General features: G+C 46.3%; 1 protein-coding gene across 4 annotated transcripts; it reads right to left on the bottom strand.

The window, feature by feature from the left end:
- Positions 1 to 6042: 6042 nt before the first annotated feature.
- Positions 6043 to 16499, bottom strand: LOC124005126 (splicing factor U2AF 65 kDa subunit-like). 4 transcript variants are annotated; one of them, XM_046314088.1, is made up of 13 exons: positions 15895 to 16498; positions 15463 to 15525; positions 15154 to 15295; positions 14503 to 14541; positions 13894 to 14003; positions 13570 to 13721; positions 13028 to 13144; positions 12718 to 12856; positions 10057 to 10136; positions 9621 to 9761; positions 9042 to 9128; positions 7770 to 8021; positions 6043 to 7660 (listed from the first exon to the last, which is right to left on the bottom strand). In XM_046314088.1, the coding sequence occupies exons 1-13, from the start codon at positions 15941 to 15943 to the stop codon at positions 7526 to 7528; spliced, it is 1506 nt and encodes a 501-aa protein (XP_046170044.1). In that variant the 5' UTR covers positions 15944 to 16498; the 3' UTR covers positions 6043 to 7525. The 4 variants fall into 4 exon arrangements, with proteins under 4 accessions (XP_046170044.1, XP_046170045.1, XP_046170046.1 ...); XM_046314089.1 differs by lacking the exon at positions 14503 to 14541 and having other exon boundaries at positions 15895 to 16499; XM_046314090.1 differs by lacking the exon at positions 15463 to 15525 and having other exon boundaries at positions 15895 to 16497.
- Between the last annotated feature and the right edge of the window lie 132 nt (positions 16500 to 16631).

Consider the following 16631-nt stretch of genomic DNA (forward strand, 5'->3'; position numbering starts at 1 on the left):
GAGAGGGAGAGTCAGAACAGGGAGAGTCAGGGAGAGTCAGAACAGACAGAGTCAGAACAGACAGAGCAGACAGAGAAAGAAAAAGAGAGTCAGAGCAGATAGAGCAGACAGAGAGAGTCAGAGCAGACACAGAGAGAGAGTCGGAGCAGACAGAGAGAGAGTCAGAGCAGACAGAGAGAGAGTCAGAGCAGACACACAGTTAGAGAGAGAGAGAGAGAGTCAAAGCAGACAGAATAGACAGAGAGAGAGCTAAAGCAGACAGAGCAGACAGAGAAGACAGAGAGAGAGAGTCAGAGCAGACAAAGAGAGAGAGAGAGTCAGAGCAGACAGAGAGAGAGAGAGAGAGAGAGAGAGAGAGAGAGAGAGAGAGAGAGCAGACAGAGGGAGAGAGAGTCAGAGCAGACAGAGCGAGTCAGAGCAGACAGAGAGAGAGAGTCAGAGCAGACAGAGAGAGAGAGGGAGAGAGAGAAAGAGAGAAAGAGAGAGAGAGAGTCAGAGCAGACAGAGAGAGAGAGTCAGAGCAGACAGAGCGAGTCAGAGCAGACAGAGAGAGAGAGTCAGAGCAGACAGAGAGAGAGAGGGAGAGAGAGAAAGAGAGAGAGTCAGAGCAGACAGAGAGAGAGACTCAGAGCAGACAGAGCAGACAGACAGACAGAGAGAGAGAGAGAGAGAGAGAGAGAGAGAGAGAGAGAGAGAGAGAGAGAGAGAGAGAGAGAGAGTCAGAGCAGACAGAGAGAGTCAGATCAGACAGAGAGAGTAATAGCAGGCAGAACAGACAGAGAGAGAGAGTCGGAGAAGACAGAGAGAGAAAGAGTCAGAGCAGACAAAGACCGAGAGAGAGAGAGTCAGAGCAGACAGAGAGAGAGTCAGAGCAGACAGGTAGAGAGGGAGCGTCATGGAGAGTCAGAGCAGACAGAGAGAGAGAGAGAGAGAGAGAGAGAGAGAGAGAGAGAGAGAGAGAGAGAGAGAGAGAGAGAGCAGACAGAAGGAGAGAGAGTCAGAGCAAACAGAGCGAGTCAGAGCAGACAGATAGAGTCAGGGCAGACAGAGGGAGAGAGAGAGAGAGAGAGAGAGAGAGAGAGAGAGAGAGAGAGAGAGAGAGAGAGAGAGAGAGAGAGAGATAGAGAGTCAGAGCAGGCAGAACAGACAGAGAGAGAGAGTTAGAGCAGATAGAGTCAGAGCAGACAGAGAGAGAGAGAGTCAGAGCAGATAGAGTAGTCACATAGAGAGAGAGAGTCAGAGCAGACAGGGAGAGAGAGAGAGAGAGAGAGAGAGAGAGAGAGAGAGAGAGAGAGAGAGAGAGAGAGAGAGAGAGAGAGAGAGAGAGAGAGAGTAATAGCAGGCAGAACAGACAGAGAGAGAAAGAGTCAGAGCAGACAAAGACCGAGAGAGAGAGAGTCAGAGCAGACAGACAGAGAGAGAGACTCAGAGCGGACAGAGCAGAAAGGTAGAGAGGGAGAGTCAGAACAGGGAGAGTCAGGGAGAGTCAGAACAGACAGAGTCAGAACAGACAGAGCAGACAGAGAGAAAGAGAGTCAGAGCAGATAGAGCAGAGAGAGTCAGATCAGACACACAGAGAGAGTCAGAGCAGACACAGAGAGAGTCAGAGCAGACAAAGAGAGAGAGTCAGAGCAGACAGAGAGAGAGTCAGAGCAGACAGAGAGAGAGAGAGAGAGAGAGCAGACAGAGGGAGAGAGAGTCAGAGCAGACAGAGCGAGTCAGAGCAGACAGAGAGAGTCAGAGCAGACAGAACAGAGAGAGAGAGAGAGAGAGAAAGAAAGTCAGAGCAGATAGAGTAGACACAGAGAGAGAGAGAGTCAGAGCAGACAGAGCAGACAGGGAGAGAGAGAGTCGACAGAGGGAGAGAGAGTCAGAGCAGACAGAGTGAGTCAGAGCAGACAGAGAGAGAGTCAGAGCAGACAGACAGAGAGAGAGAGAGAGAGAGAGAGAGAGAGAGAGAGAGAGAGAGAGAGAGAGAGAGAGAGAGAGAGAGAGAGAGAGCAGACAGTGCAGACAGGGAAGGAGAGAGAGAGAGAGAGAGAGAGAGAGAGAGAGAGTCAGAGCAGACAGAGAGTCAGAGCAGACAGAGAGAGTAATAGCAGGCAGAACAGACAAAGAGAGAGAAAGAGTCAGAGCAGACAAATACCGAGAGTGAGAGAGTCAGAACAGACAGAGCAGACAGGTAGAGAGGGAGAGTCAGAACAGGGAGAGTCAGGGAGAGTCAGAACAGACAGAGTCAGAACAGACAGAGCAGACAGAGAAAGAAAAAGAGAGTCAGAGCAGATAGAGCAGACAGAGAGAGTCAGAGCAGACACAGAGAGATAGTCGGAGCAGACAGAGAGAGAGTCAGAGCAGACAGAGAGAGAGTCAGAGCAGACACACAGTTAGAGAGAGAGAGTCAAAGCAGACAGAATAGACAGAGAGAGAGCTAAAGCAGACAGAGCAGACAGAGAGAGATAGTCAGAGCAGACAGAGAAGACAGAGAGAGAGTCAGAGCAGACAAAGAGAGAGAGAGAGTCAGAGCAGACAGAGAGAGAGAGAGAGAGAGAGAGAGAGAGAGAGAGAGAGAGAGAGAGAGAGAGAGAGAGAGAGAGAGAGAGAGAGAGAGAGAGAGAGAGAGAGAGCAGACAGAGGGAGAGAGAGTCAGAGCAGACAGAGCGAGTCAGAGCAGACAGAGAGAGTCAGAGCAGACAGAGAGAGAGAGGGAGAGAGAGAAAGAGAGAAAGAGAGAGAGAGAGTCAGAGCAGACAGAGCGAGTCAGAGCAGACAGAGAGAGAGAGTCAGAGCAGACAGAGAGAGGGAGAGAGAGAAAGAGAGAGAGTCAGAGCAGACAGAGAGAGAGACTCAGAGCAGACAGAGCAGACAGACAGAGAGAGAGAGAGAGAGAGAGAGAGAGAGAGAGAGAGAGAGAGAGAGAGAGAGAGAGAGAGAGAGTCAGAGCAGACAGAGAGAGTCAGATCAGACAGAGAGAGTAATAGCAGGCAGAACAGACAGAGAGAGAGAGAGTCGGAGAAGACAGAGAGAGAAAGAGTCAGAGCAGACAAAGACCGAGAGAGAGAGAGTCAGAGCAGACAGAGAGAGAGTCAGAGCAGACAGGTAGAGAGGGAGCGTCATGGAGAGTCAGAGCAGACAGAGAGAGAGAGAGAGAGAGAGAGAGAGAGAGAGAGAGAGAGAGAGAGAGAGAGAGAGAGAGAGAGAGAGAGAGCAGACAGAAGGAGAGAGAGTCAGAGCAAACAGAGCGAGTCAGAGCAGACAGATAGAGTCAGGGCAGACAGAGGGAGAGAGAGAGAGAGAGAGAGAGAGAGAGAGAGAGAGAGAGAGAGAGTCAGAGCAGGCAGAACAGACAGAGAGAGTTAGAGCAGATAGTCAGAGCAGACAGAGAGAGAGTCAGAGCAGATAGAGTAGTCACATAGAGAGAGAGAGTCAGAGCAGACAGAGAGAGAGAGAGAGAGAGAGAGAGAGAGAGAGAGAGAGAGAGAGAGAGAGAGAGAGAGAGAGAGAGAGAGAGAGAGAGAGAGAGAGTAATAGCAGGCAGAACAGACAGAGAGAGAAAGAGTCAGAGCAGACAAAGACCGAGAGAGAGAGAGTCAGAGCAGACAGACAGAGAGAGAGACTCAGAGCAGACAGAGCAGAAAGGTAGAGAGGGAGAGTCAGAACAGGGAGAGTCAGGGAGAGTCAGAACAGACAGAGTCAGAACAGACAGAGCAGACAGAGAGAAAGAGAGTCAGAGCAGATAGAGCAGAGAGAGTCAGATCAGACACACAGAGAGAGTCAGAGCAGACACAGAGAGAGTCAGAGCAGACAGAGAGAGAGAGTCAGAGCAGACAGAGAGAGAGTCAGAGCAGACAGAGAGAGAGAGAGAGCAGACAGAGGGAGAGAGAGTCAGAGCAGACAGAGCGAGTCAGAGCAGACAGAGAGAGAGTCAGAGCAGACAGAACAGAGAGAGAGAGAGAGAGAAAGAGAGTCAGAGCAGATAGAGTAGACACAGAGAGAGAGTCAGAGCAGACAGGGAGAGAGAGAGTCGACAGAGGGAGAGAGAGTCAGAGCAGACAGAGTGAGTCAGAGCAGACAGAGAGAGAGTCAGAGCAGACAGAGAGAGAGAGAGAGAGAGAGAGAGAGAGAGAGAGAGAGAGAGAGAGAGAGAGAGAGAGAAAGAAAGAGAGAGTCAGAGCAGACAGACAGAGAGAGAGTCAGAGCAGACAGAGAGACAGAGTCTGAACCTTAAACCTATGCATTTACAAATTGTGCTCTGCTTTCACACACATGTGCACAGGCACACACAGGCACACAGCATCCATCCCTTGATGTAGTGTTTAGAGTTGTCTCTCCCAAGCTACTGCAGCGTTCCATCTTTCTGAATGCTGATCAGTGGGAGGTGTGGTGTAGACTTCCCACTAGAGGGCAGCAGTGCATGGATATACGACTGCAGCATCAGACCTGCCTGGGCTGGGCTCCTATGGTGGGCTACTGAGGAAAGATCTCAATTGCATACTCCTCATGTCCTCTCTCCTTGTCTCCTTCTCATAACTCATTGGAGGAGAAGGTCAGAGGGGCAGGACTTCTCATCCAATGGGTTTTGAGGAGGAGACGAGGAGAGAGGACACGAGGAGTGTGCAATTGAGATCGTCCCTGAGTCTCTATACTGATTCCCATTGGAGTAGGATGAAGTTGTTCATTTACACTGATCCAAGGACCGTCTTGTTTTCCCTCTTGGGATTGGGGTGGGTAAACTGATCTTAGATTATGTGCTTTCTGGCAACATCTACCTGCCTGGTCTGGAGGGATTGCACCATATTGCTGGCCTTCCTCAGTGGAGTGCAACGGCGCAGACAGACATAGGATGTAGAGACATGGTTCATTATTCCCACGACAGAGTCATGTCTGTGCTGCACTATACACTTCTGTAGCTGTTCCCTCCTGAATAAGCCCCAGGTGAGTATAGATGGAACACTGAAGGCTGCAGTGTCAACCTGTTTTCATGCCACTTAGGCAAGCCTCTACCCATGAATACTGCTGACCAGTCAGCTCAGGTTTATGTGTACTGTGGTTCTGAATCTGTCACTTTGACATTTCAATGGAGAAACAGTCAAACTCAGTCCTGTGTGGCTCAGTTGTTAGAGCATGGCACTTACAATGCCAGGGTTGTGGGTTTGATTCCCGCGGAGGACCAGTATGAAAATGTATGCACTCACTACTGGAAGTCGTGGCTAAATGACTCAAATGTAAACATACAAGCCTTGCACTTTTAGTCAACTCCTGCTTTTCAGTGTGTATAATCAGAAGTGGCACAGTGGTCTAAGGCTACATCTCAGTGCTAGGCATCACTACAGACCTTGGTTCAATTCCAGGCTGTATCACAGCCAAATGTGATTCGGAATCCCATAGGGTGGTGCACAACTGGCCCAGTGTGGTTAGGCTGTCATTGTAAATAAGAATTTGTTCTTAACTGACTCGCCTAGTTAAATAAAGGTTCAATAAAAGATCCACACTTCTGTTATAAACTACATGTGGTTTTAGCCATTTTTTATTCCATTAATTCACTTAAGAAATCACACCCCCCCCCCCAAAAAAAGCTAAAATTAAATGACATGGTAACATTTAGAAAGCTAATTTTAGAAAGGGAGGAAGTCACATTTCACTGGTACTGCCCAAATCTAGGTCTGAACACAAAGCATCATGGGAACTCCCTCTCAACACAATAGCGTAACCAGTGGTCCTTGGAGTCGTAATGACAAAGGTTGAGGGAGATGAGGAAGAAGTGAGACCATATATACAGTTGAGGGGACAACCTTTTGAAGAGTATGAACATTTTGTTGAACAGTCCAATAGAACACTTGAGAACCTGTCCAAAAGACTGCACTCCCCTTCAGTTAAAAAACTATCCGTTTAATACCATCTCACCCTTTACGACAACAAACCCATTACTTAACAGAAGAGGTGTACAATCACACAATACTACCTGACTTCTATGGTTACTAAAAGCCTGATAACTTGGTCAAAGTAAATAGTGCATTTTGTGGGCAGTAGAACAGGAAACAGTGGTATTAGTCGTTATACCTTTATTTTGTCTGCTGAGGTGAGAAGTTACACAAACACTACCTGTGCCAAAGAGATTTCTGTATGAGCAGTCCAATATTCTATAGGTAGGTTTGAAACAGGAAGCAAAACAAAAGAAACTCAGTCCAGACAAAGAAATACAACTTGAATACTGACTACAATCTTGAATCATTGTTAACTGAAAATACCAAAGCATGAAATGACTCCATGTATTGACAAACTTGCTAAGCACAGACATGAATGAGTACTCCATATATTTTTTATCTTGAATGTGACATGAAAAATAGCAAGGCTTTTAATCAGAATCAGATTGAGCCCTACTCAACACCAATCCAATATTTACCACTCACAATTCAAAAATAACAATTCAGAACTTCAAAAGTCTGCCTTTCCCCTCTCCCAGTCTCTTATGGGTAAGGGTAGGGATAGAATTATTTTGCCTGCTAAAAATGGTGATGGATAAATTCAAACTAGATGAAAGGTTTCAACACCCCCCAAAGAAAACCGTCTAAGACACAGACAGTAATAAAAACGTATGGTACTCAAACTCCGGCCCTGGTGACAATACAAGGTGTGACAGTATAAACCACAACAGCTGACATTCAGATAAATTAGTCCAATATGACATTGGAGTTGGTTATGTGTAGTTACAGCTTCTCCCCTCTCGCTACACACACATGGAGAGGGAGGGACTTAGTCTGATGTACATGGAAGAAAATAAACAAGGAAATCTAAAGGTCCAAATCTGAGAAATAAAAATCAGAAAACGAGGACATTCCTGTCAATAGCTTTCCATCCTATCCTGTCAATAGCCTTCCATCCTATCCTATCCTGTCAATAGCTTTCCATCCTATCCTATCCTGTCAATAGCCTTCCATCCTATCCTGTCAATAGATTTCCTTCCCCCTTTTCACAACAAAAAACTGATCATGTTATCTACATTTGTGGGCCAAATAGAAAATGTCACCAACTCCCTCCCCATATGAAATGATGAATACTCTTGTCCAGCCATCTATCCACCACTCTTATAGAGTAGACCAGTCCACTTCCCTCTCTACACCTCCCTAAAGTACTTAAAACAGGCTCCCTCCATTTAAATACAAACCATAAGGTGTGGCAAGACCCCCCCCCCCCCACAGAACAACCCATCTCTTTCTCAAAGTATTTTTAAAAAGCATTTACCCCTGACCTGTTACGACACACAATTAACAAAAATCTTTGACCCCCCCCCCCCCCCCAGTTTTCATCAGAATACAAACCCTTCATCTCTCCCTTCTCTTTTGCCCAATAGCAAATGGATCCCCAGCCACTACCCCCAGGCACTTCTCTGAACTCCACCTAGCCTTCTGATGGACTAGGTGAAACATTATGTCCCTCACACCTTTTCAGTGCCCAGGTGGTGGGAGGTTGGGGGTCGATTTGAAATATGGCAATCCACCCCCTCACTATCCTCGTCTGTCGTCATCCTCTACCAGAAGTCTCGGCGGTGGTAGGCATCAGGGTCGCAGTATTTGGTCACCACCACCCGGTTAGCAAACTTCCTGCCCGTCAGACCCTGCATGGCCTTCTGGGAGTCAAACACTGACATGAACTCCACAAAGATCTATAGGACAGAGAGGGATAGAGAGAGGAAATGTAAGGAGGTTCAATGGAGATCATTCAAAAAGGCATAGTGATAAAGCTGAAGACAGACAGAAGCTTCTCTCTCTCACCTTGCCAGTGCCAGGGACCTCCAGCCCATCCACAGGTCTGGGGATCTCGATGCTCTTGACCTGGCCGTACTTGCTGCACTCGTCCCTCACATCCTCCACGATCTCCTCATATTCCTCTTCATCCACCAGCTCCTCCACAGCCACCATATTCATCAGACACAGCACCTCTGTGGGCAGGCCAGCCATCTGGGTCATTGAGCTGTTCATCAGGCCCGGCACCTGCAGCGTCACCGGTGTCTGATTTATACTTGTCTGGAGGGGAGAGGGGAGGGTTGGAGAAGGAGTGTTGGTGGATACAGAACATGCAGTGAGGGATTGGAAAAGTAGAACAGACACAGCACAGGCCGCCCCAAGGGCACAACATATGCCTGCCCCCCTCCCCGCGCAAGATCCTCTCACCCCCCTTGCGCAAGATCCTCTCACCCCCCTTGCGCAAGATCCTCTCACCCCCCCTTGCGCAAGATCCTCTCACCCCCTTGCGCAAGATCCTCTCACCCCCCTTGCGCAAGATCCTCTCACCCCCCTTGCGCAAGATCCTCTCACCCCCCCTTGCGCAAGATCCTCTGACTCCCCCGCGCAAGATCCTCTGACTCCCCCGCGCAAGATCCTCTGACTCCCCCGCGCAAGATCCTCTGACTCCCCCGCGCAAGATCCTCTGACTCCCCCCGCGCAAGATCCTCTGACTCCCCCGCGCAAGATCCTCTGACTCCCCCGCGCAAGATCCTCTGACCCCCCCCCGCGCAAGATCTTCTGACCCCCCGCGCAAGATCTTCTGACCCCCCGCGCAAGATCTTCTGACTCCCCCGCGCAAGATCCTCTGACTCCCCCCGCGCAAGATCCTCTGACTCCCCCTGCGCAAGATCCTCTGACTCCCCCTGCGCAAGATCCTCTGACTCCCCCTGCGCAAGATCCTCTGACTCCCCCTGCGCAAGATCCTCTGACTCCCCCTGCGCAAGATCCTCTGACTCCCCCTGCGCAAGATCCTCTGACCCCCCTGCGCAAGATCCTCTGACCCCCCTGCACAAGATCCTCTGACCCCCCTGCACAAGATCCTCTGACCCCCTGCACAAGATCCTCTGACCCCCCTGCACAAGATCCTCTGACCCCCCTGCACAAGATCCTCTCCCCCCGCGCAAGATCCTCTTACTCCCCCTGCACAAGATCCTCTATCCAAGTGTATCTTTCTCAGATGTCCTGATGGCTCCACTCTACCTTCTACTTCCCTCTCCACTGTAGCACTCTATTCCCAGCCTGCCCAGATCTCAGTCTTACCAGAGTGGCGTTCTTGGATCCCACGCTGGCTCTCTGCACCAGGAGTTTTTTATCTCCCAGCTGCATGCCGTTGAGTCCTGCTATGGCCTGTGGGAACAGGGCATCTCCAAGTTTAATACAGCTGTCAATCATCAGCAGGGACAAACTCCCCCAGGGTCAATGCACTTCTACACATTATATATTGAAATTCCCCCTTTCAAGAACCCAACCAAAAGAATAATTTAGTATTTTTCCCTTTCTACAGATGGTCATTTTCAACGGTTTTCCTTTTTAATTTTTTTAATTAATTACTGAAATTGAGTTCAATCATAACAGAAAATCCTGAAATATTGAGAGTGTAAACATATGAAATCATTTTGTCAAGAGTTGTGTCTCTTTCTGTGGGGGCTAAAGTGTATATATGAAACACATAATACATTTGTATAATATCTCAAGAGCAATATAGTTCCCCTTTTATAACATTTACATTTTTATTGATATGCAAGTAAATAAAAAATGTGAAGATATTTTTAAACCGGAACAAGTCCAAAACCATGACATGGTGTGTGAAGAAGTTAAATGAAGGGGGTGATTAGCTACCTGATTCTCCATGGTGATCTGGTCGTTCAGGTTGACGTCTACATACTCACAGAACGCATAACCCTTAGACAAACCTGTGGCACTATCCTTGACCAAGTTAAAGGCCTTGAGAGGCCCAAACGAGGTCAGGAGCTCCTTCACCTGGAGAACACAGAGGGAAGATTACCATAGAGATCAGAGGGGAAATGGGAGAACATTGTTGAACACTTAACATCTCAGACTATTGGAGCTCTTCCAAACTGTCTGGCTTCCATCATCAGTGTTACTTCAGTACACTGCTAACCGCGTCCAGCATTGACTAGGCATGTGAGGAAACAGGAGGTTTTCACTGGGCCAGACTGGGACATCACGGGAGGTGAGCAGCCAGCCAGCCAGCATGTGGCTCCAGGTGACCTGGTTAGAAGGCTAATAAGCTGGTTATGGTTAGCTCACTGACCTGGTCATCATTCAGGTAGTTGGGCAGGCCCCCGATGAACAGCTTGTGGGCAGAGTCAGGCACCACTGTGGACACCACGCCTACACAGACAGAGAAGGAGAGAGAAGTTATTTAAAGTCAACCAAAAATTGATATAAACAGCCTAAATTCAGTCGGAACCTACAGAGACCAGAGGTCGACCGATTAATCGGCACGTGTGTGTGTATATATATACAGTGGGGCAAAAAGGTATTTTGTCAGCCACCAATTGTGCAAGTTCTCCCACTTAAAAAGATGAGATGCCTGTAATTTTCATCATAGGTCCACTTCAACTATGACAGACAAAATGAGAAGGAAAAAAAAATATCCAGAAAATCAGATTGTAGGATTTTTAATTAATTCATTTGCAAATCATGGTGGAAAATAAGTATTTGGTCAATAAAAGTTTCTCAATACTTTCCACCCCCATGCTTCACAGTAGGTATGGTGTTCTTTGGATGCAACTCAGCATTCTTTGTCCTCCAAACACGACGAGTTGACTTTTTACCAAAAAGTTATATTTTGATTTCATCTGACCATATGATATTCTCCCAATCTTCTTCTGGATCATCCAAATGCTCTCTAGCAAACTTCAGACGGGCCTGGACATGTACTGGCTTAAGCAGGGGGACACGTCTGGCACTGCAGGATTTGAGTCCCTGGCAGCGTAGTGTGTTAATGATGGTAGGCTGATGGTAGGCTTTGTTACTTTGGTCCCAGCTCTCTGCAGGTCATTCACTAGGTCCCCCTGTGTGGTTCTTGGATTTTTGCTCACCGTTCTTGTGATCATTTTGACCCCACGGGGTGAGATCTTGCGTGGAGCCCCAGATCAAGGGAGATTATCAAGAGTCTTGTATGTCTTCCATTTCCTAATAATTGCTCCCACAGTTGATTTCTTCAAACCAAGCTGCTTACCTATTGCAGATTCAGTCTTCCCAGCCTGGTGCAGGTCTACAATTTTGTTTCTGGTGTCCTTTGACAGCTCTTTGGTCTTGGCCATAGTGGAGTTTGGAGTGTGACTGTTTGAGGTTGTGGACAGGTGTCTTTTATACTGATAACACGTGCAAACAGGTACCATTAATACAGGTAACGAGTGGAGGACAGAGGAGCCTCTTAAAGAAAGTTACAGGTCTGTGAGAGCCAGAAATCTTGCTTGTTTGTAGGTGACCAAATACTAATTTTCCACCATAATTTGCAAATAAATTCATTAAAAATCCTACAATGTGATTTTCTGGATTTTTTTTCTCTCATTTTGTCTGTCATAGTTGAAGTGTACCTATGATGAAAATTATAGGCCCCTCATCTTTTTAAGTGGGAGAACTTGCACAATTGGTGTCTGACTAAATACTTTTTTGCCCCACTGTATGCATGTATGTATATATGCATGTATGTGTAATGACAATTACAACACTACTGAATTAAGAATTATTTTAACTTAATATAATACAAATATAATCTATTTAGTCTCAAATATATAATTAAACATGCTCAATTTGGTTTAAATAATGCAAAAACAGTGTTGGAGAAGAAAGTAAAAGTGCAATATGTGCCATGTAAGAAACATGTTTAAGTTCCTTGCTCAGAACATATGAAAGCTGGTGTTCTTCAATATTTCCAGTTAAGAAGTTTAAGGTTGTAGTTATTATAAGAATTATGAGGCGTTGACTATTTCTCTCTATACCATTTTGTATTTCATATGCCTTTCACTATTGGATGTTCTAATAGGCACTTTAGTGTTGCCAGCCTAATCTCAGGAGTTGATAGGCTTGAAGTCATAAACAGAGCTGTGCTTCAAGCATTGCTAAGAGCTGCTGGCAAACGCAGTAAAGTTGGAATGAATGCTTTACGAGCCTGCTGCTGCCTCCCACCGCTCAGTCCGACTGCTCTATCAAATCATAGACTTAATTATAATATAGTAAACACACAAATACAAGCCTGTGGTCATTAATATGGTCAAATCCGGAAGCTATCATTTCGAAAATAATGTAAAATTCTGGTAAATTAGTTCGCAACGAGCCAGGCGGCCCAAATTGTTGCATATACCCTGACTCTGCTTGCACACAACGCAAGAGTAGTGACACAATTTCCCTAGTTAATATTGCCTGCTAACATGAATTTCTTTCAACTAAATATGCAGGTTTAAAAAAATATACCTATGTGTATTGATTTTTAAGAAAGGCATTTGTTTGTGGTTAGGTACATTCATGCAACGATTGTGTTTTTCCCGCAAATGCGCTTTTGTTAAATCATCACCCGTTTGGCGAAGTAGGCTGTGATTCGATGATAAATGAACAAGCACCGCATTGATTATATGAAACGCAGAAGCTAGTTAACCCAATAATATTATCAACCATGTGTAGTTATCTAGTGATTATTTGAAGATTGTTTTTTATAAAACAGGTTAAATGCTAGCTAGCAACATCCTGTGGCTCCTTGCTGCACTCACGTAACAGGTGGTCAGCCTGCCACACAGTCTGCTCGTGGATAGTAATGTAATCGGCGTTGAAAAATCATGATCGGTCGACCCCTAATAGAGACGGGAAATAGGCCAGACTAAGAAGGGTTTAAAGATGGACTAAATAGAGCGTGAAGCAGTCAGCCACAGACGCAGACGTTCAGACAGAGACAGACAGGCGGACAGACCAGGCACGTAGACGCTGGGGTTCTCGCTCATGCCGGGCAGGGGCTGGTAGTCATGGGGACGGCGGATCTTCAGACTCTGTCCCTGGAAGATGATGCCGTCGAACGCCATGGCCTGGGTTGTCTCATCCACTGAGCGGAACTATGGGACAACAAACACAGACCCGGTTTTAGAAAGGTAGAGGGTTAACTTTCACCTGTCAGATTATTTCAGAAAACTCGGATAAAAGGAAAAGAGGCCCTTTTGGACTATTGAGGAAGGTCACATTTCTTCTCCAGTATTGAGTATAGTCAAGTGGGTATTGAGACCCACCTCGAGGAAGGCAAAGTTCTTGTCCTGGTTGATCTGAACAGCAAGGACGGGGTTCCCCGGAGCCTGAGTGAGACCACCCAGACGCATCTGAGCATTGAAGAAATCCATCATGGACTCCTACACAGGTAGAGGGAGAGACATTGAGGCAATACTCTGGAAGACTCACTCCAACAGTATTTATTATGCACTCTTATCACCCTGAGCTTGAAATACTAGTTGACAGAATCAGGTGGCCCGGCCCCTATCCTTAACCTGTCAAGGCTCTACGCTGAACTTGTTTTATGAGGAGCACGTCAAAAATGTAGGCGCAAACAAATAAATGTAGGAGCACAATGAAACATATGAGGAAATAAAAGCTAGAATCCTTCATTTTTCTAGGTACACTGGTCCTCCTAAATAAAAATTCCAGGTTGCACAGCTACATATTTAGTCACATATGCAAGTTAAATGGCAACACTGTTGAGCCCTGTTAACCTGTATCAACTTCTACCTACTCCATCTCTCTGATCTCTGTCCCTACATCCATCCAGGAGCTAACTGACCTCTGTGATGCCGAAGGGGATGTTGCCCACATAAAGCCGACGGGCCTGTCTGGTCATCTGGCTTCCCACCACAGGGACGGGAGTGGGGGTCACGGCCAGGCCGTCTGGGGTCATGGTGGGCAGCAGGGCCGTGGCCGGGATCTGTCCCGCAGCTTGAGGAGAAGTCACATGTTTAAAACACAACATTCATACAGCTTCCAGAACAAGACAGTATTAGTAAGAACACAGTTAAATAGGAGGCCAAACGAGGGTCAAAGAGTTCAATAGAGTAGATGAAAATAGAGAGGAGAGAGAACAAGGAAGAAGTGAGGCCTCCTCTCTTACCCTGCATGGCTTTGTACTGCATCACACTGATGTGTTCAAATCCAGGAGGAGGGACGTCCCAGTACTTCTTCACTTTGTTCTTCTTCTTCGTTTCACGGTGCGGGGAACGACTGATGGAGAGAAAATAGGACAGGAGGAGTGAGGACAGAAAGACCAACAGAGGAGCGCAGGGGGAAACAGATGACGTAAAAAGACAAATAGAAGTCATTACTTGAAATAGGCCTTTAGAGAAACCTAGAGATTCTCTTTAACCCATCTATGAGAAACACCAGGTTTACACTTCTGAATCCATGTTATAAATTACTATACCTTTTACAAATACAAGTGATTTCAAATGTCATACTACTTTTAAATGATATTTACAGTGGATGATGTCACAGAGCCCTACAAATCGAACCCATTATTACAGAGTTGACCCTACAGTTTAATTTCTCTCTCCATAGAAACCCCTTAACAAAACCTTCCCACACAATGGTATACACAGGATATAATACGCTGTTGTAAACATGAGTGGATAGTACACAATCAGAGGAAAGATAACTTGCTAGAGTGACTGGAGTGATATTGTAATAATGCAGAAACAAGCTCTGTGTTAGTTTGCTGTATTACCTTACAGCAATCTCTTGGGGTTGTTGTTGGGATGGTGAGCTGAAATGACATTGGAAGGAGTTCACATTTCATTTCACTCCAACCCTGGTCACAGGTAGTTCCAATGAAGGAAGTGGAGCTAGAGTGCAATTGGAAATTAGCCCCAAGCCACTGTTTGTATGAACGTCACATAGATGCTAAAGGATTGGATAGGCATAAGCAATATGGTCTTCTGCTGGAGCTCTCACCACATCCACTCCTTTCAGCTCTACTAGTAGGGCCTAGGGATTTGGAATCTTCTACAGAACACCGAGGTCTAGTAAGTGTACGCTATGGCTCTTTCCACTAAAACAACTTCAGGGACCAGGTGTAGAATATTCAATGTGTGTGTGAACACTGTTGGATGTGAGTCTTCCTCCACAAACTTGCATCTCACTGTCAGGACAATATGTGGGCTACCTCATACAGAGGAATAATATTGTGCATCAATATGCTTGTGAGAGCTTTCTATTTCGGGTAAAGTCAGTGTTGCCTGGGTTGGTTATTTTCCAAGTGTCCTTATACTGTTCACTCATTAGGTGTGCATACAGCCCTACTCCAGTACGTAGTACCTGCACGTAACTAGGGCTCTTACACACCTGAGAGCGTGCAGTAAAACAATGCTGTAGTTACCTGCGTCTCGGTCTGCGCTCCTTGCTGTCTCCACGGCGATCCCTGCTGCGTCTGTCCTTGTCTCTGCTCCTCCTTTTCCTCTCTCTGCTGCGGCTGCGAGAGGGGGAGCGACGGTGGTGGCGGTTCTCCTTGTCCTTCTCCGCTGGAGGAAGGGAAAGAAAGGGGAAGGAACGGTGAAACAATAGGAAGAAGGAAGAAAGAAAACAGAGGGGGAGAAAAAAGGTTGAGTTAAAATAATATAGTTATGGCATTAAGCAGACGCTTTTATCCAAAGCGACTTACAGTCATGCTTGCATACATTTTACGTACGGGTGTTCCCGGGAATCGAGCGCCCTATCCTGGCGTTGCAAGCGCCATGCTCTACCAACTGAGCTACAGAGGACCATAGAGATGGGGAGGAGAGAAGATGGTGGTACAGGGGGCAAGAGGATGGACACCGTTACGTGTTTACTTTCATAGGATATAGCTACTGTATGGCCAAGAGATGTTAACTTTTCATGGATTAATATTTTAACTGGCAACTTCAACATATACAGAGCTGGGAAACGTCAGCTGGTTCAAAACAGGGCCGGTTAGTAACAAAAAAACGTTACTTTTAAACAATGGGATGGCTAGTTATAGCCACACGAATGTGCCTGGGACGACAGCTGCCATCGTTCCTACTAGCTAGTTAGCCAGCCCGCGCTCTTGTGTTGTGATATGTTGATTGCTAACCAACTAGTTTAGAACTAGCTAGCTTACCTTGTTTGTTTTCAGACAGTTGCCTCTCGAATTCGTCGAAATCCGACATCGCCGTTTCTTATTTGCTAGCCCTAGCTAGCTAGTTAGTTGTGACTGTAAAATGGACGGGAATGCTGTGGTCGCTAGCGAAAAAAGTGCACAACACACTTAGTAAATGCTAACTAGATACACAACGGCAATGCAACGGTTTAGAAATATCTAAATGAACCACACATCAACATGAACAACTCAAAGTGAGTTATAAAGATGTGGTTCTAGTTTACGCTAAGATAAGACAATAACATTGACGAAGAAATCGCGTTATCTTGTGCTAGCTAGTTAGATAGCTAAAGCAAAGTCCAGGCTGGGGCCTGTTCTTGAAGGAGTCGTGGTAGCGAGCTAATGCTAACTAGTTAGCAAATCGAGTGAATACGGATATGCTGGTACAATTGCACATCCAATGTTATGCCGTCTGTCCTGTTGGTGTTTGAAATCGTCCCAATATATATGTTTTGCAATTAAATGTATACAATGAGAAAATTGGGAATATGTCCGGTATGCCCGCTTTTTGCGTTTCGTCTCGTCTCCCAGGCACCCCGTGACACCGGAAGTTGATATACACCTTTTACTTTTAGCGCCCCCTTTGGGCCTGTTATTCAACCTGCAAAACATGTAAATACAGTATATTATCTTTGCTCTAGCACCAAACAAGTTATTACATTGGACATTATATTTGGCATTGGATACGTGAAAGCTAG

This window comes from Oncorhynchus gorbuscha, linkage group LG19 (genome assembly GCF_021184085.1).
Source record: "Oncorhynchus gorbuscha isolate QuinsamMale2020 ecotype Even-year linkage group LG19, OgorEven_v1.0, whole genome shotgun sequence".
In the NCBI taxonomy this organism is placed as follows: Eukaryota; Metazoa; Chordata; class Actinopteri; order Salmoniformes; family Salmonidae; genus Oncorhynchus; species Oncorhynchus gorbuscha.